This window comes from Aethalodelphis obliquidens, unplaced genomic scaffold (genome assembly GCF_003676395.1).
Source record: "Aethalodelphis obliquidens isolate GAN/ISIS:26980383/991018 unplaced genomic scaffold, ASM367639v1 scaffold6, whole genome shotgun sequence".
NCBI classification, from domain to species: domain Eukaryota; kingdom Metazoa; phylum Chordata; class Mammalia; order Artiodactyla; family Delphinidae; genus Aethalodelphis; species Aethalodelphis obliquidens.
This window is the reverse complement of record NW_020837950.1, coordinates 49,531,991-49,551,320: the sequence shown is the minus strand read 5'-3', so window position 1 is coordinate 49,551,320 and position 19,330 is coordinate 49,531,991. Positions and strand designations below refer to the sequence as shown.

The window sequence follows — 19,330 nt, the reverse complement described above, 5'->3', positions numbered from 1 at the left end:
TGATGAACTAATAATGGTATCTACACTGAGGAGAGACACATTAGATTTCTTTAGTGTAAGTTCACTAAAGAAGGGTGACTTAATGCCTTAATATAAGTGAGAAAAGCTGATGGCTTAAAAGAAGGCATTTGCAGTGGGTATGGCTTGAGGTGTGTGGACTTGTCATTGGCTGTGGGAGGGAAGGGAGAGGGACCGTTACAGGTGACCCTCAAGTCTTGCTGAGATATGGAGGAGGTGCAGATAGAGAGGGAAGCTGGGAGATAAATTATTTTTAATGTGTTGAATCAGAGGTAGATTCTCTGGGAGGAAACTTCCAATAGGGAGCTGGCAACACAAGTCTGAAGCTTGTGGAGAAATGGGAGTTGGAGGTAAAGATTTCAGTCATTAGCATTTTTGATATCTAGCTGACTTGGTTTTTCCCTTTCTTCATTCTCTATGTGCCTGAAAGTAAGGAGGGCCTTACTTGACCCTTTGGGAGTTTATGTCCCTTCCTTTCCCCCTCCCCCATAGCTCGTGGTCAATGACTGCTTGGTGAAGGAATGGGGAAGTCCTTGCCTGAAGGGGAAAAAATCTGGGTGTAATTTACACTCCTGAGCAGCTGGTGGATCAGGCTGTGGTTGGGACTTTGCCTGAAGGCACATGCTGGGTTTTTTGTTTGAGTTTATTTTGTTTTTCCCCTGCTTCTCCACTTGCTTACCCTTCTCTCTGAGAGCACTGCCCCAATGACTCTCTGATCTTGCCTAAGGATCTACACCTGGAGAGGCGAATTTAAGACAGAAAATAATCAAGATAATGAGAGTTACTAAGGTGGCCCCGGAAAGGTGTGTAAAATAAGAAAAAGAGTCGCCTAAGACAGAATCCTGAGAGCAACTATTTACCACAAAGATGGAGAAAAAGAGCCACCAGGAATGAGCCTGAAGAAAAGAGGAGACAGAAATGTGGGCTGGCAGGTGAAGTGCTGTGAGTAGAGAATGCGGCATCAGACAAGGAAACCAACAGAGAGATTCAGGTCAACGGTATGAAACGATACAGAGAGGTCAAGTTATGTAAGGAGTGAAAAGGATCCATTAAATATAGCAACAAAGGGGACTCATTACACCCTTTAAAGATTGGGCATTTTTGATATTTTGGAAGACAAAGACTAATGATAACATATATTCTTTTTTTTTTTTTTTAATAAAAGGTATTTTTGAGCACCTGTTAGGGCACAAGCCCTGTGCTAGTGCTGTGGTGATGGACTGAATGGCAGTTCCTTGCCATGCAGGGGCCAATAGCCTAATTACAGGAGTGATAAGTGTTGCAACAGTAGTAAGTGAAAGTCATAACCCGTGCACAGAGTGACGCCGAAAGCTCGGCCTCTGTACCCTGGTGCCGAATCAAATCTCAGAGACAGGGTTTTGGGTGAAGTAGAAAAGAATAGCTTTATTGCTTTGCCAGGCAAAGGAGGACACAGTGGCTCCTGCCCCAAAAAACTGTGTCCCTGGGAGGGGACCTGGGAGGATTTGATGGGGGAGTTTTATAGCAACAGTTCAAGGGTGGGGTTGCTGGTAAGATTAGGATGTGTGTAGGGCCTGCACTCCTCTAATCTGGTCTCAGGTGATATATATATTTTTAAAATTAATTAATTTATTGGCTGCATTGGGTCTTCATTGCTGTGCCTGGGCTTTCTCCAGTTGTGGGAAGCGGGGGCTTCTCTTGTTGCGGAGCACAGGCTCTAGGCGCACAGGCTTCAGTAGTTGTGGCACATGGGCTCAGTAATTGTGGAACGTGGGCTCAGTAGTTGTGGCGCACATGCTTAGTTGCTCCACGGCATGCGGGATCTTCCCCCAGGCATGTAGGATCTTCCCAGATCACGGCTTGAGCCCATGTCCCCTGCATTGGCAGGCAGATTATTAACCACCCCGTCACCAGGGAAGTCCTTGTCTCAGGTGTTCTTGATGAGTTTCTCTAGTTCCTTTAATGTTGCCACAGGTGATTTTTGGGCTGCTCCTCCCTTGATTAGCAACTGTTAGAATCTGCCCTTTGGAACTCCCTACAAACAAGAAAATGGGGGACAGAAAGCCTTCTGTGCACAGGAGCCCCACAGGGTCCTGCTGGGTTTCGAGAGGAATACTCAGCATCTGCTAATTCGTTTTCTTTGTTAATGACTCCACAATCTTTTACACAGTTGCTTCAATTTGTACATCATATTCAATATAATTTCCTGCTACAATTCCTTTAGCAGTGGTAGGTATGTATGTATGTTCATGGAGGATAGTATGCTAACCCGTATACTTGAAAGTAATGGGAAAAGAGCTACTTTTTGATTGGGTGGATATCGTTTATTTTCTTGTTTATTTGCACATTTCTTATTTTGAGTAAAAAAAAATTCAGCATCTGATGAAGCAAAGAAAACCTTTTCTATTACTACCTTTTGTTTTATGAATAATTTCTTTTTTTAATAAATTTTTAAATCATTGTGTTCTGAATTCACAGCATTTTAAAATTTATTTATTTTTTATTTTATTTATTTTTGGCTGTGTTGGGTCTTTGTCGCTGCGCATGGGCTTTCTCTAGTTGTGGCAAGCAGGGGCTACTCTTCCTTGCGGTGCGCAGGCTTCTCATTGTGGTGGCTTCTCTTGTTGCGGAGCACGGGCTCTAGGCGTGTGGGCTTCAGTAGTTGTGGCTCGTGGGCTCTACAGCACAGGCTCAGTAGTTGTAGCGCACAGGCTTAGCTGCTCCGTGGCATGTGGGATCTTCCCAGACCTGGGCTCAAACCCGTGTCCCCTGCATTGGCAGGTGGATTCTTAACCACTGTGCCACCAGGGAAGTCCCAACAGTTAATTTCTTCATCTGTAAATTTATCTTGCACAAATGGATGGTGTGGCACATCCATTATCCACTTACTTGTAGACTGTATTTGTGTCGGGCTCTATGTGGTTAAGTTACTGTACCTTAGGAAGACTAACTGAAAAAAGCAACAGCAAGTTGCTTTGTTCTCCTTGCCTCTAAAACTGCAGTGAAGAGTGGCTTACAATACAGACCCTGCTAAAATTCTCACAGAAATATACATACTACGGATGGATTCGGCCTTTGGGGGTGCTATGGAGATAGTCATCTCTTCCTTGTTTCTTGTATGTAACTTTGTAGCAAGGGAAATGAGTGACTGTGAATAGCTGTTTTGTTTAAGTATTAGAAATTTATCCCTTCCTAGTGGGACTACTGAAGTCTTGCAATTTTTATCTACAAGAGTTCTTTTATTCTCATGCTGTATTTGTATGTAGTGATCATTTTCAGTGTCTTCTGTCTCTTTGCTGTTTGTCAGTTAATGCTATCACAAAAAAGGGATGGGATACATTTAAAGCAAGATTTCTTCCTTGTCTTGGCACTGACATGATTTCACCTGATTGAAGTCCAGTGGTCTAGGTAGTGAAAGGGCTCTGCTTACAACTACTTTTCAAACCAACAGTCGTCCAACCCTATCCACCCCCCCACCCCGACCCCTTCCCCTTTGTTTGCTGTTACTGCCTTTCCCGTATTAAAGGGTAAATTTTTAAAGTTGATAAAATTATGAATACTTTGCTTCCGCCTTAGCAAAGTAGAAAGTTAGAAGCTAGAAGCAATACACTGAGTGATCTCAATTTTTGTGTGATTAACTAAATCAATTGAGAAACCAAATATGCTACTGTTTAGAAATTTTTTTTTTCATTTTACACATGAAAAATTCATTTTAGGGCTTCCCTGGTGGCGCAGTGGTTGAGAGTCCGCCTGCCGATGCAGGGGACACGGCTTCGTGCCCCGGTCCGGGAAGATCCCACATGCCGCGGAGCGGCTGGGCCCGTGAGCCATGGCCGCTGAGCCTGCGCGTCCGGAGCCTGTGCTCCGCAACGGGAGAGGCCGCAACAGTGAGAGGCCTGCGCACCGTTAAAAAAAAAAAAAAAAAAAAAAAAATTCACTTTACGCCACACTTTTCATTTCCTTACATTGACTTGTGTCTTCACAATGAGCTCTAGTTATTTAAAACCTTTGGCACTGCCTTTTATTTCAGTGTAAAATTTAGTAAGGCCAATATATCTAAAAAACAAATTCCTTCTTCCTTTATGGACTCCAATGACAAGAAAATTAGTACTAGATCCTTTTTTCTTGATGTCAATTATTTGTGTATTTAAAAAATCCATTTCTGTGCATAAACACTTTTAATCATGGGATACTGTGAGCATCTTGATTGAAAATCATCACCCTTATAGTAAGATGTCTTAATGGTATGTTAATTATCAACTACCAATTTTAATATGAAAATTGTGATTAATCTAAACCCCCAAATAATTAATTTACCCATTAACAAAATTCATCGGGCAGCTATTATGTGCCAGACATTATTCTAGTTGCTAGAAATAGAGCAGTGAACAACATACGATAATTCATGCCCTTGGGGAGCCTGTGTTCTAGTTGGGAAGTATAAACAATTAACAAGAAAAAAATGTATAGTACACTATATGGTAATAGGTATTGAGGGGAAAAATAAAGCAGGGAATGGGACTAGAAATCATGTCTGAGAGAGGTGCAGTCATTGATAGAGTGGGCAGGGAAGACCACCACAGTAAGGTAATATTTGAGAAAATATTGGAGGGAGGTGAAGAAATGAGATAGGATGATAACTAAGAGATGAACATTCTGGGAGGCAGAGAACAGCAAATGCAAAGTCCCTAAGAAGAAACATGCTCCAGGAACAACAGAGGCCAGTGTGGCCAGAGGAGGGTGAGCCAGGGCACAAATTGAGGTAAGAAGGCTAATGGAGTAGGGGGTAGAGATTCTCTAGGGCCTTATAAGCCATCTTTAATATTTTGTTTTTAGTCCAATTGAGATGGGGTGAAGCCTTCATAAGGTTTTGAGCATAAGCATGGTTTGTTCTGACTGAGGTTTTAAGGGGATCATTCTGGCTGTTTGGGCTGAGGCTTGAATGAAAGGAGGCAGGGCAGAAGCAGGAGACCAGGAAGGAGGCAAGAGATGATAATATGGAATTTCAGTGTAACTTTCAAAGGATTACTGTCTTAAGGAGTTCAAACATCAGAAATAACTGTCACTTTTTCTTAAATAAGAGAAATATTTTAATTAGTACAAAATATAGATCAGGGAATGGTGCAAATATAGATTAAGCAGTGTTTGCTTAAAAAGTACACATTTATTGTCTAACACATTTATTGTCTAATAATAGGTCAGTATTAAAACTCAGTTGTTTCCTTTATTGTATCACACAATCATCATAACCATTTACAATTATGGGTAGTTTAAATAACAAATAAATACAGTAATTATGCAGGCCTCGTTACTTGAATATTTAAAAAACAATTTTCTTCCCCAGAGTTGTAAAATTCTATATTATCTGTTTTAAGTTTACTTCTGTTTCATTTTTAGATTCACATAACAATATTAAATTATTACATTATAACTTGGAACCATGTTGCTAAATATTTAAGATATATATTAAAAATCTTTAGCCGAGACTAAATTATTGTTTTTTCAACTTTCTAGCCCAATTATTAATATTTAGACACCTTGTTTCTTTTCTTCATATAGTTTTTGGTATCTTTTCTTGTACACTACATTTTACACAATATTTGCTTTTTATGGTTAGGAATCAAAATATGTACAAAGTCCAATTTTGTTACAAGCGTTAAAAATTGTGATCACTTTGAGAACGTTGGTAAAAACATCAGTTATTGGCAGAATAGCATTCCCCAGATCAGGAAATAAGGGAATTAGGATTATGTGTGACGGTGGGCAAATTCACTAATTAACAGCAGCCTTTGAGAGCAAGAAATAACTCCTTCCAATCTTAGATTCTCTGGACCTCCTATTTACCTTTCATCTTCCAGCTGTGGAAATTTGAATCCCTGATGTAATGCTAACGATGCAAATTAGCAATAGAATTGCAGGTTTTTAAAGTCCCCATACTGTAAAACAAAAGGCAGTAATTTGAAAAAGACCATTCACAACTCTTTCGGTTTTGGTCTGCTTCTAAGTTTGCAATTGCATAGTTTATTAAAGACAGAGGACTGGAAGGAAGGCCCACGGGTTGTTTTAGCACTCAGCAATTCTCCTATTTTAAATGTAATGGATAGTTTTTTTCCTCGTATTTACTGTAAACAATGACAGATATGCTAATAAATAGCACGTGTTCTTGAACTTATAAAGTGATTTTTCAGATAGCCATTTACGGAGTATACTCAGGTGCCACAGTCCCACCAGATCTTTGAGCATACAAGCAAAGCACGCACGACCTCGCCTTTTCCTTTTTCCTTTTGCAAAGCGAAAGGCACTAGACCTGTTCACGTGATGCGAGTGACGTCAGACCCTACCAGGTCGCGTGACCGACACCCAACCTTCCCACTACCCCGCCCCCGCCGCCAAGCAGGAAATCTCGCGAGAAACCGTCTTACTATCAGAACTCACTGAGGTTACAGGGGAGTTTACTCTGTAGGGAAGGTGTGGCCCCGTGGCGGAGTTTTTGCTTTCATTCTGTTAACATTCATGGCCGAAGCAAAGGCCTTTGGGGATTGCCAGAGTCTGAGCAACCCAACCTAGAAAACGGCGGGGGGATGTGGAGAGTGAGGTGGCAGTCATATCAGAAGTGAAACGTGGCACGGCGGGCGTCGCCCCTCGCCGAAGAGGCTGCGGGAGAGGGAGGAACCCCGTGCCGGGCTCCTAGAAGCAGGCGGCGTGGCTTCTGCTGGGTGGGCCCGAGCATCACCGGGAGGTGTGGGAGGCTGGGACCCTTCTCTGGAAACAGTCGACTACCCACATCCGGCCCCCGCTGTGTCAACACGGAGCCGCGCCCAGATGAAGCGCCTGCACCCCTCGCCCTTCTACCTAAGGCACCGCGGCTTGCGCGCCGGCGGGGGTCGGTCCCTAGAGCCCGGCGCCCACAACCCGGCTGGGGGCCTCTGCGACCCCCGGCAGCAGCCCTCGGCAGTCCACGAGTTACCCCACATATTCCCGCTAACTCAGCCCCACATTTAGGCAGGAGCCTCATTGCGGGTTTAACTGTAATTTTGACGTCTCGCCTCATTCACCTAAACCCTCTCCCGGCTTCTCCCCCGCACATCCTCCACCCACCTGGTCTCTCCCTGGACAGCTCTGCGCGTGTGTGAGGCTCGGGGAGGGAGGAAAGGAGGGTGGGAAAGGGACAGTGTTAGAGTCGCTAGCAGGAGGTGTGGGACCAGCAAGAGGAGGCTTCGTGAGGGAGGGGGTGCTGCCAGGCTCCGGGGAGGAGGCGGAGGCCTGGGGACAGCAGACGAGGCTTCGCCCGAGCCCAGCGCTTTTTCTTCCGCCGCGCAGTCTCGGAGCGGCGTGGGCTCGTGGGGAGCGCGAGGCGGCCGAGGTGCCCGCGGTTGGGAGGCCGGCCCTGGCGCACCCCGCGCCCGCGCCTCTGACAGCTGCAGCTGGGCTCGAGCTGTCCGCTCCCGGCTCCGCGGCCTCCGCCCCCTCGGGCTCCCTCCCCTCCGCCTCTACCCCTCCTGCTCCGGTGCGGATCATTTCGCAACTGCTCGCCTCTCGCCCCGTGCCCGGCTGTTTTTCCATTTCCCAGTCCCTCTTCTTGAGTACTTTGCCCCTGCATTTGAGGAGAGGGGCTGGAAAGGGGGCGGGTGGAACGACCGGAGAAGAAGGAAGCGAGGCCCGGAGGAGGAGGAGAAGGAGGAGGATCGGCGGACCGTAGGGAGGAGACCCCACGCCACCCTTTCTGGTCATCTCCCCTCCCGCCCCGCCCCTGCGCATACTCCCTCGCCGGCGAGCTACTTTCGGACGAGGAAAGTGAGGGCGGCCCTGGGTGACAGCGCCGCGGGACTAGTCCTGGGGAAGCCGCGCGTCTGCTCGCGTCTTGTCCGCCGCGCTCCCAGCCAGGGGTACAGCCCGGACCCAGGATGGCTTCGACTACAACCTGTACCAGGTTCACGGACGAGTATCAGCTTTTCGAGGAGCTCGGAAAGTAAGCGCCTTTGCCGGGCACCCTCACGTCCCCTTTCCAGCAGAGGGCGGGTCGCGTTACCCCCGACCCACCGGCCTCCCGCGTGGGGCGAGGGAATTTGGGAGACGGGAGGAGAGGGAGGAGGGCCCCTGGTGTGTCAGCTCGGAGGAAGGTGCTGTGTTAGTAAGAGGAGGGGACAAAGAAGGGGCAAGACCTTCCACCCCGGCTGTGGCCCATTCCGATAATCCTCAGCCCACCTTCTCCCGCTCCCCCCACCTTTCTGCACCAGAGACTTGGTGGATTTACGATCCCTGCAGTTGTAGCTGTCATCCTGAGAAGTGTGCGAGCGTGTGTCTGTGTGTATGGAGAGGAAACAAGAACCCATGTAAAATGCAACATAGATCATGTTTTCTGTAAATAGAGATGCCGCCTGCTTAGCAGGCGTGTCGGCCGTACGACCCACGTACGGATGAGAACTCGCTGCCACAGACGGTGCCATATTTATTGATGCCGAAAGTTCAACTTGGCGTAGAGTCTATTTCGCGTCCAGTAGTTGTTCTGTCCAGGAAAAGGGCCACCCCAAGGGACTCGAACCCCTGTCCCATATCCACGATTATTCTTTGCACTAGATTACTCGCTGATCATCATCCTTCCTAGGATTTACGTGTACATCTTCGCATTCTCTGGGAGGATTTATTTATACAGGCAGCGGAAAAGCCCTTTGGTGACCGGGAGAGAGCTTCCCAAGGGTAGCCCATCGTTGTGTAAAACGACCTCCTACACCTGACGGGCAGAGAACTGTTGTACTTGGTGATGTTAAGGAAGGGGACAGGAGACCTACTGAGAACCTGTGCAAAGAATCTAGAGGCCGAGCCGTGAACGTTAATTTATGTAGCATCAAACCCAAACCCAAATCCTCTGTCGCTAGTTTCGAACATTGCTTAAGGAAGGGGCGCGTTTCTGTGTGTGTTGTTGTTTTATACAGTTGAATTAAAGGACATGTAAATATCTTTTAAATGTAATGAAAATCATATCCTTATATATTTATGTTGTCTGCTGTTAAAACATGGAGAATATGTCGGAAGAGCAGCTTAATTCAAACTCTCCCCTCCCCCAACCCAAAACAGGGCACAGTGAAATCACCATAGCAGGATTTGTTAAACCCCACTCAAGTGTTCCTAAGACTTATTTTAATGAAAACAATCACCATATTTACCTACTTGGAGCCACATTAATTTTATTTTTTCCTACTAAAATAAATAGGCAGCAGATTTTTTGCTGCTCCGTCTCAGCTCTGCTCTTTGCAGGGTTTCTTCTCAGAGCATTTGGTGCTGTGTTAGCGTGAAGTGTAAAATGTTTTCAAATTTCATGTGCAAACAAGAGCCGTCGTAATTGGCAGTTCTTTTCATTTTGTTGATTAATAATGTGTGCTCCCAGTTAATGAAATCTAATTTTATTCTTCAACATTAAAGAGGGTCTCAGTTTCCAGGAAGAACGGTTCATTTTCTGGATATTACTTTATGGTATACTGATATTTGACAGTTCACTAAATTCAATAAAAATGCTCAGATGTGCGTTTTTAATAGAATATCAGAGCTGATTATATTGATGACCTGCTAATTATTGGTTTTCAGGGGGGCATTCTCAGTGGTGAGAAGATGTATGAAAATCCCTACTGGACAAGAATATGCTGCCAAAATTATCAACACCAAAAAGCTTTCTGCTAGGGGTGGGTATTTTCAATCACATATATATGTTACTTGTGTATTTGTCATGTTGGTTGTTTGTTCTGTTGTATGTTGGTTCTGTTGTATGTAAACATGTCATTTAGTTATACTTGTAGCCTTAGGTATCATATGACATTTTGCGATTATTTCCTTCCTGAATGCCTCTTGGTCTGTACAGTTTAAAAATAAATGACCAAATACAATTGTTATTTGATAAATTGTTATTAAAATGCTATCTGTCCTGTGAGTAGTAGCATAAATAACTATTTTAAAGCAAATAAATATCACTAAGTGCATTTTGCCTTTAGCTCCCCTGTGAAATAACTTTCAGAAAAACCCTGGAATGGAAAAATGTAAGTCTCACAACTGTCATTATTCCCTTTTGCTTTTGAGAGGAAAAATGGGTCATAACTCAGCTGAATCATATATTTCAATTGTAGTTACACTTGAACTTAATTCATCAAGGTATATTTAACAGTAATGGCGTTGGGAGGAAAATTTTATGGTTGCTATATTCTAGGAAATTCAGCTTGATTTTGATGTTTCTGTGTGCAGTTCAGACCTTTACTGGATCATCTGCAGTAAGGCTTCTCACTCATGTAATGTATTTTACACATGCTTTATAACCGCAAAGGTAATTCGTACTCATAAAATAGCTGTTGACATAAGCAAAAAACTTGGAGGGGCCTCATTGCATTCTTATTATTTTGTTGAACTCATGCAAAAGTACTTATACTGAAAGGGTAAGCATTCCAATTATTGTGAGCACGTGTCTAAGGTGTTTCCATGGGAATTTATGGCTTGATGAAATAAAAATGAAATTAAAATGAACAAAATGCCATAGTGTAGGTCCATTACAGTGACCTGGTTTATTTTGAGTAACGAGAGAAAAAATTCCATTAGGGTTACTTTTCCTTTAATTTGTCTTCTAAAAAGTGTTGCTTTCTAGAGTATCCTGGTATCATTGTGTCTGTCTCTGCCATGATTTTTTTTTCTCTTTATTGCAGATTCTACTTTTAACGTGTACTTTAGATTTAGGTTGACGTTTCAGTTTATTCATTTAAATGGGATTTTGTTGTGATTTCCTTCACCTGATTTTAATGAGTCTGAGGACGGTCTACCTGTTAAAGTAACCCGCACCGTAGATTCAGGACATGAGAACTAACGAGAAGCACGTTATGCTCAATTATGTTCCCTTTCCCCACTTCTCTCTCCTCCACAGAACATCTTTAATGGTAAAGGAGTTGCTAGACTGTAAATGACATTTTAGTGTTAAAAAGAAAAAGGAAAAAGTGTAGTCAGATTTTTTTCGGTGCTTATATAATTTCTTCCTGTGTGCTAGGTACTTTTGGCAGGAGTGGGGTATCAGTTCTTTTGGAGGCGTTACACCACCTATCCCATATCTTTCAGTGGCTTTAAATTTTCTCTCAAAATAAATCAGTCTGTGCTTCATGTTTACTAATTTCTTAGTTAGAATCATCCCTTTTCGTCTACCGCAGTTCATACTACCTACACCAGGGTGGCAAATACGCCTGTCTCTGCTCACATACATTTTATTTTACTCTCTTTTGCCTCGAATGGGTGGAAGATAAGTCTTCTCTAGCCTGATGGGACTCCTTCTCCCTGTTACTCTGCTGATGTTTCTCACCTGCTCATACTCTGCCTTAGAGAACAATCTACTCCAAAGCTACCTTGCCCCTTCTGGATTTAATGATCCTTATTGTTCAGATTACATTTAGGGAAAGTAGTTAGGGTGAAGGGCTAACATGCATGCTTCTTGTTCTCCCTTTGCACTTTTCTTTCCTGTGACTTTGGGCAAGTTTCTTAACCTACTGAAGAATGAGGTGAAGAAGAAGGTGTGGGAACTAGATGCCCTGGATTTAAATTATGATTCCCCTACCTATTATTTGTGTGATCTTGGGCAGTTTACATATTTTCTATGAGCCTCAGTTTTCTCATCTGTAAAATCAAATAATTTAAGCCTCTTATAGGGTTTTTGTGACAAGTAAGTGAATTAATGCAGTAGAGAACAATGCCTGCTGTGTAATATGCATTAGGTGAATATTGGCTGCTATTACCTCATTGGGTTGTTGTAAGGATCAAAGGAAATTATTTGTATGACAGAACTTGAAAATCATAAATCCAGTGGCAGCCTTGATTTAGCTGTGAGAACCCGGGTTGAATCTTGGTTCTACTATTTAGTGTACTTAGTATTGTAGATTTGGTTCAGTCACTTAACTTTTCTTGGTCTCAGGTGATTCTTCAGTAAAATGGGGGAAAAAAATCCCTATATGGTATTAACGGGCTGTTTTGAGGATTCAGTGAATTTTATGAGAACTACTTCTTAAAAAGTGCAAAGTGCTGTGTCAATTTTACTTATTACTGCTCACCTATAAAATACTATCATACTTTTCCTTCAAAATGTTCAATTTATTTTATATTGTCACACCAATTAGAGTTGTTTATAGAATATTTATACCTTTGAATGTATACATTTGTTAAACCTATACTGATAGTAAGCTATAAACTCTTAATGGGAGAATACCATGCTTTCATTTTTCAGTATCACATTCTACAGCATTGAGGACATAGTAGGGGGGGCTCAGTGCAGAGTGACTGGAATCAAATGTGGCTATTAAATGGTGTGTAAAGGAGTTAGATACCTAGTTCATTCCTAAGAACAAGCAAATACTGGATGTAAAGAAGTCTGTAAGGTAGTATACTAAGAGCAAGTGCTTAAAAATATGAATTCTCCTTTCAAAGCACTCCCTTCCCAGAAGATAATGATCTGAAAAAACTTCTTTTGCAGAAAAAAATTTAAAGTAATTTCCTTAAAGGGAAATGTAGAATGAAATGCAAAACAGCATTTTTTCACCTCAAGGTAATGACTTTTTTTTTTTTTGATTGCATATGGCAGTTTTTGTGGATCATGGAACTTTTTGTGCAAATTTTTGTTTGTATTATTAGAAATGCCATACCTCTGTAAATCCAAGTTTTAAGCCTATTTGTTTTAAAGACTAAGCAGGTCCTTCAACTCCATTAAATAATGTTCTTTAAGTGTAACATTACAACTGAAAAAGAAAGGCCATTGTCAGTACATCTAAGACCATGAGGGAATTGCCAAAACTTTGGCTACATTCCTGCACAAATTTGCACCTCCAGCTATACTGTCACCCATGTATTTTTCTGTGCCTAGATTTTAATGGATTTCCAGCAGACAGTTTCAGTTGCATTTCCTCTCAGCTGTTAGTCACACACAGCATATTTGGGAGACTCAGAGTCTGTTGAAGAATTTCTTTCCTTTTGCGTTAACACGTGCATGCAAAGAGCATTCATACTCTTTGCATGCACTCTGTTCATACGTTCATACAGTACTGATCACATAGATGAGTACATTCATATATAATTTGGCTTGTTTTTAAAATAAAAAATAGTGTAGAAATGTTTCAGTCATCTGATATTTTATATGTAATTACTGTCCTCTAAAATTTTTTTTGTTAGCTAGGAATAGAAGGTGTGTTTAGTAAGTGGTGGATAGTGATAATAGAATTTTCTCATATTATTACCATGACCAGTAGAAATTATATCATTTTGATAAATTAGATTAGTACTTAACAAATGCTAATTTGCCCTTCTCTTTTGATATTTTGTCTATTTTGACATTTTTATAACTGTAAGGTACTGTCAGATTATGTAAAGTCCATGAAGGACTGTGATTGCAGTTCAGAATCCAGTGGACTGATGGTTCTGGTGGCAGATGTCTTTGGAAACAGTACATGTGACTTATTTCACATTTTAAAGCCTCCTTGTGGTAAAAGATTTTTGTATGTTTTTGATCATTAGAAACCACTTCGTATTACATAGAGTCTGTGATATACCATAAGTCATTGTTTTGTAAAATATTATAAATTACAATAGAAACTTGAAATAATATATGCGATTACAGGTATATTTTACCTCTATTGCTAAAGTTAAAATGGGGCTTCATTTTATATTTCTGTAAAACTTCAGATATAATGCAAGTAAACTTTGATTTTGCTAGTTTTGTTAATTCCTAGATTGGTATTACTAGACCATGAATCAGGACTTTATCAACTGTTTTGACCATGTACAGAAAATTAGGTCTCAGCTGTGAAATCTGAATATTGCATGTATGTCCCTAAGTAGTCTTATTTATGTTATAATAGGGATGTCAATAACTAACTCTTGCTACACTGTTTTCTTTTTTTGGCATCCAGGCAGTCAAGAAATTACTGTAATTTCTCAATTTCGTGGTTACTTGTCTTGAATTGGAAGTAGAACTGAGACGATATAGGTGAATCAAGTTGTTCTGATTATACATTATTGATTTGGCAATTTAGAACTAATTGGGCAAATGATACTAACTTTTGAAAAATTTCTTGGCTCAAACAATATTTTCAGAAAAAATTAGTAAATCATTTGATTTTGTACATGGAATCTCTACAACTCTTCAATTATTGAGACCCAGAGTGGCATGTATCATCCTTATCATTTTAGTGTCCTTTGGTTATGTTTAGTTGTATTTACATTTACGTAGGCTTTAATATTAAGTATTTATTTTTCTCTTTTGGTGAATAAAAATATTATTGATATTCAAAAGTAGGAGATAGAAAATAAACATGTATATCTGTATTTCCAGGAAATAATGAAAATACTTTAAGTATTCCAGCATCATTAAATAAGGCAAACTTAGGGAATGTGGTTGTCAAGTGCTTCACTGTGATGGTTAATAACTCGTATAACCTCTACCTGACTGATCATTCAGTAGGAATTGAACATCCTGAGAACCTTGATTGTTTATACATTTAGATTAATACTTTTCATTTCCATTGAAATATTGAATCAATTCAATATAAAAACTAAAATTTAGTAATTACTTTTTATGAGTGTTTTCAATGTTAACAATCATGAATTACTATAAAGCACACAGTAGGATTTTCTTGGGCATTTAACTTCTTTTGTTAACTCAAAGTTTAATTTTTAAGTCTTTTCCTTGGGCTTATACTGAGGTAGGCCAACTCCTAGTGTCTCTAGGGCTGGTCAGTATTTTTTTTAAAAGTAAATACTCATTTATTGGGGTATAGTGTGTAGAGTTTTTTTTTAAATAAATTATTGGCAATTGGTTAATGATTGTTTACGTGGAAGGCTATTTTAAAGCTTTTAAATTATAGTAGTATCATTTAGTAAATTGTACTGCGATATATTAAATGGAGTCTTAGCAAAATATTTTTACTCTAAAATCTAATACCTTTATAATTTATATTTTATACTGCTTTATAGATTACTAAGCACATTCACAAAGATGACCTCATTTTGTTTTTATTTGATAAATATTTAATGATTAAAATTATTAAACTTTACATATCTACACAAATAGCACAGAAGACATAAATGGTGGTATAAGTCTAGCATGAATAAAGTGCCGTGGATTTTCAAAGGAGGGAAAGATTATTTCTGCCCAGGGAAATGAAGGAAGGCTTTTATATAATATGGATTTAAATAAATATTTAAAACCATAATGCAGATGGGGCTCAAGTACCAAAGTCTAAATAAACAATTTGGAGAGAGTGTTCAAAATAGTTTAGATATCTGATTATAATGAAAATTTTATTTTATTCATATGGTATGTTTATTGTGACTATTAGTAAGACGTTATTTTTGTAGTAGGAAATTTTTTAGATGGCAAAATTCTTATGATTCCAGTTAAAGTAGATATCACAATACTAAGGTGAATTCATAGACCTTTCATCTGCCATAACCTGTCTCTTACTCTAGGATGGGGAAACTGGTAGGTTTGGAGGGGAGAGAGCACAGCTCTGTTTGTTGTTAGGTTTTGATTTTAAATATCAACTATTATAATTATACACAGTCACAGAACAACATCATCATTGACTTTTTTTAGTTAGGTGAACCCTTTTTAATACTACAATCTCCTTTTAAGACACTTTATTTAATGCACACTGGAGCCTTCAGATAGACAATGTTATCTCCATTTTTAAATAGTTACTAAGAGTTACTCTGAGTTACTAAGAGCCTCAGTGTTAGTAAATGTTAGAATCAAGAATTTCAACCCAGTTTTCTCTGGCTCTAAAGCCTGGATCTTTTCTATCATCACATCGCATTGATTGCTGTTACAGAGAACTTAACCTTTCTGTACTGATCTGTATGTGCTTGGCTCATCTTCCCACTAAACTTCAGGTTCCTTTATAAAAAGAACTATGCCTTATATACATCTTTATATTCCCAATGCAAGGTATGGAACTGAGTATTTATTGGAAAATATATTTGGGGTTCCAACTTGTGAGAGAAGATAGTGTTTTAATTGCTGCAGTAACATAAGATCAAAATGAAGTTTCAGAAGGCCTCACCATGCTCTTTTGTGAAAGGAAAACAATGTAGTGAAAAATCTTTTTTAAATGGTAGGAAAGGGGGCTTCCCTGGTGGCGCAGTGGTTGAGAGTCTGCCTGCCAATGCAGGGGACACGGGTTCGAGCCCTGGTCTGGGAATATCCCACATGCAGCAGAGCAACTAGGCCCGTGAACCACAACTACTGAGCCTGCACGTTTGGAGCCTGTGCTCTGCAACAAGAGAGGCCGCGATAGTGAGAGGCCCACGCACCGCGATGAAGAGTGGCCCCCACTCGCTGCTACTGGAGAAAGCCCTCGCACAGAAACGAAGATCCAAGACAGCCAAAAAAAAAAAAAAAAAAGGTAGGAAAATAATTACAGAAGAATGAAATATTTTGGTGAACTTAATTTATTAACTGATTAACATAAAGTTCCTAGGATTACTTCCTCTAAATGATTTACTTAAAACTCAGCTCTTAGCCAAAGCTCAGAGAAACCTGCTCAGAAAGGCATTCTCCTCTACCTCATCTTGTTAGACCAGTGAAGAATGGAAGACAAATGTGTGTTTCGTTGTTTCTTCTTGGACAGCACTGTTGTATGTGTCAAATTCATACAGAAGTATGGCAACTGAAAGAAAAATACAAACTTAAGTTTTTTATTTGTTGGAAAAATAACTCGTGGGTATAGCAAGTAGTATAAAGATATATATATAATATTGTTATGTAATATTTATATACAGTTAATTGTTCTACCTAAGGTTCTCTACTTTTTGTTAGATTGCACAGGGATTAAAAAAATTGTTACATAAAATTTGATATATGCAATTATGCATATTTAATTATAAAACAGTAATCAAGCACCTAGTAAACCTCCACCCAACTTAATAATTAGAACATTCCCTTTACTTTTGAAGCTCCTTGTGTGTTCTTGCTGATTCCCATCCCTTGCCTCATTCTAAGAGTTAATCACTACCCCTAACTTTTTGGGGAGAGCTACCTCTTTTATTTCCCTATACTCTGGGACTTTTTAATTAACTGGTTGATCTTAGTCAATGAATCAGGTGCCAATGGAAAAATTATGCACTCATTATCTAGGTAAATTGTATTTTATTTTGAGTTGTATGTGTTTAAATCATGGAATAAACTGCATTAATTCTCATATATTAGTATATAATCTTACCCTTTCCCTTAAGGCTAGAGAAGGCTTAAATTACTTGGAATTTATTTAGTAACAAGAAATTCCTTTTGAAGAAATTTCATTTATGATGATGTGTACACATTGAAATCAGTAAGTTGTATAAAACTAACTTATTAAAGGTAAATGCAGTAAGTGAAAATTAATCAAATTTTTATTCTATCTTATAGGGAAGTTATAGAGAGTTGAGATATGCCACATTATGACATTAGTGTTTAAATTAAAATTTGATGTTTTGGTAAAGAAATACTTTTGCAATTTTTGGAGGCTATGTTATAGATAACTTAAATTTCTGCTGAAGTGTATTCACTAGTAATCCAGGCCCAAACTCTCCATGTGCCCAGTGGACTCGCCAATTTTCCCCTTCTGTGAATGGCACCATAATTTCCCCAGGCTCTCAAGAAGGCTTAATTCCTTTCTTTTCCTTAACCAGTCTTTCCCTTAACCTGTCTCAACTCCTTTTCCTTCTCTTCTTTCTCACCATTCTAATTTGAGCTTTCTTGTCCTCTTCATTCAACTCTTTTAAATAGCTTCTTACACAGGTTTTCCAGCTGATAGTTGCAACATTTTTAATTCATTTAGTCACCTCATCGTTAGACCTCTGTACCCACTGTGCTGAGCATTTGATCAGATCTAGAGATGGACGTGAAAGGTAGAGATTCTGCCCTCAGGTATTTCATGGTCTATTAATGTGGATGCTGACATGGTAAATACAGTATATGGAGCTTTTAAGGGCTGTAATAGAGGTATTCACAGGGCCTTCAACGGAGATATGGTTGGAGGTGGTTGGTATCACAGATTTCATGAAGAGATTTATGTGTGAGATTGTGTTTAGAATGATAAGTGAGCCTGTTAGAAAAAAAAGGAGAAATGGTTGGCCAGGCAAAGTAAAGCAGCATGTTCAAAGGAAGGGAGAAAGTCCGGCTCCACCCTGCAGGTGGAATGAGTACACCTAGTACTGTTGAACTCCTCTCTCCTTTAAGACCCAGTTCAGGTGCTGCTTCCTCCAGGAAGCCATCCCTGACTTCCTCTCCACCCCTCCTTCCCTTCTCTAGCCAGATGTGATGATTTTTCTCATCCTTTGAGTACCTTTTTCATGTTTCTTTAGGAGCTTGTCACATCTATCCCCTTGTATTGCAGTTATTTATGTTGTAGCTTTCAAGCATCTTGTGGACATTTTTAAACTTATCTTTGAATTTGTGTCTGGCACAGTAATTACAATATTGCATATACTTGTTAATGTTTGTTGCATGAATGGACAAATGAATGGGTGAGCAAATAAGATTCTGTCTTTTGAAATACACCTCTGATTAACAGAGTCCTATGACAGATAAAATAAATGAAAATTGAGCTAAGGTTTCATGTCAGGTGGCATTCACTAACTGAATAAATTAATTCTCAATTATTCACAATTCCCTAATTATTCCATTAGCTTTCAGATGACAGGTTATTCATTGGAAAGAATTTTGTATAATTCAGTAAATTTTTGAGCAACTACATACAAATTCTCATTGCTTTTTTTTTTAAACCATGTAATGTAAAGTGGCTCAATAATAAGGGGTGACATTTTCATTGTGTGTCCATCAGTATCACTTCAGTAATGTCAGATTCATGTCATCATTAAATTTTTAAAACATGTTTGGATTTTAAAATTTTTGATCCATTCTCCAGAGGTGGTTACTTTTTCACTTAGCTTTTAACAAAGCTCACTTTAAAAAGCATTTTGGTGATACTTTATAGAGTTTTGGATGCACAAATCATGGATATTATTTGCTTAGAGTAATTATTTGATTTTTTAGTAAAGGCAGTTAGAGGCTAGCTGTTATAATTGCTGTGTCTGTCAATTCTGAAACTTGGTGGAAGGACTAGGAAGTGTACTTGTTTCAATATTGGAAAACAACACATATTTTAGAGCACTTATTTGTGTTTCCTCTTCAAGGAACTTTTCTTGTGTGATATGTTACAGGATATTGGGGATTTCACAATTCTATAACTTTACAGTGTATATCATATATATATTTTAGAAAATATGCTCTTTTCATAAAAGCGTTTCAATCATATTTTAAAATGGCAATTTAAAGGCCAGATGTGGCAGA

General features: G+C 39.7%; 1 protein-coding gene across 10 annotated transcripts in view; it reads left to right on the top strand.

The window, feature by feature from the left end:
• The window catches only part of CAMK2D (calcium/calmodulin dependent protein kinase II delta), a 292,904-nt gene that overhangs the window by 6,026 nt on the left and 267,548 nt on the right, over window positions 1-19,330 (top strand). For 2 of the 10 annotated variants that reach the window (XM_027103579.1, XM_027103576.1), the window contains exons 1-2: window positions 7,276-7,966; window positions 9,580-9,674. In XM_027103579.1, coding sequence (XP_026959380.1) covers window positions 7,902-7,966; window positions 9,580-9,674 — 160 coding nt within the window. In that variant the 5' untranslated portion in view covers window positions 7,276-7,901. Of the gene's footprint in view, window positions 1-7,275; window positions 7,967-9,579; window positions 9,675-10,000; window positions 10,026-19,330 lie in introns of those variants that run through there. The other 8 variants (XM_027103582.1, XM_027103578.1, XM_027103586.1 and 5 more) reach the window with 8 other exon arrangements.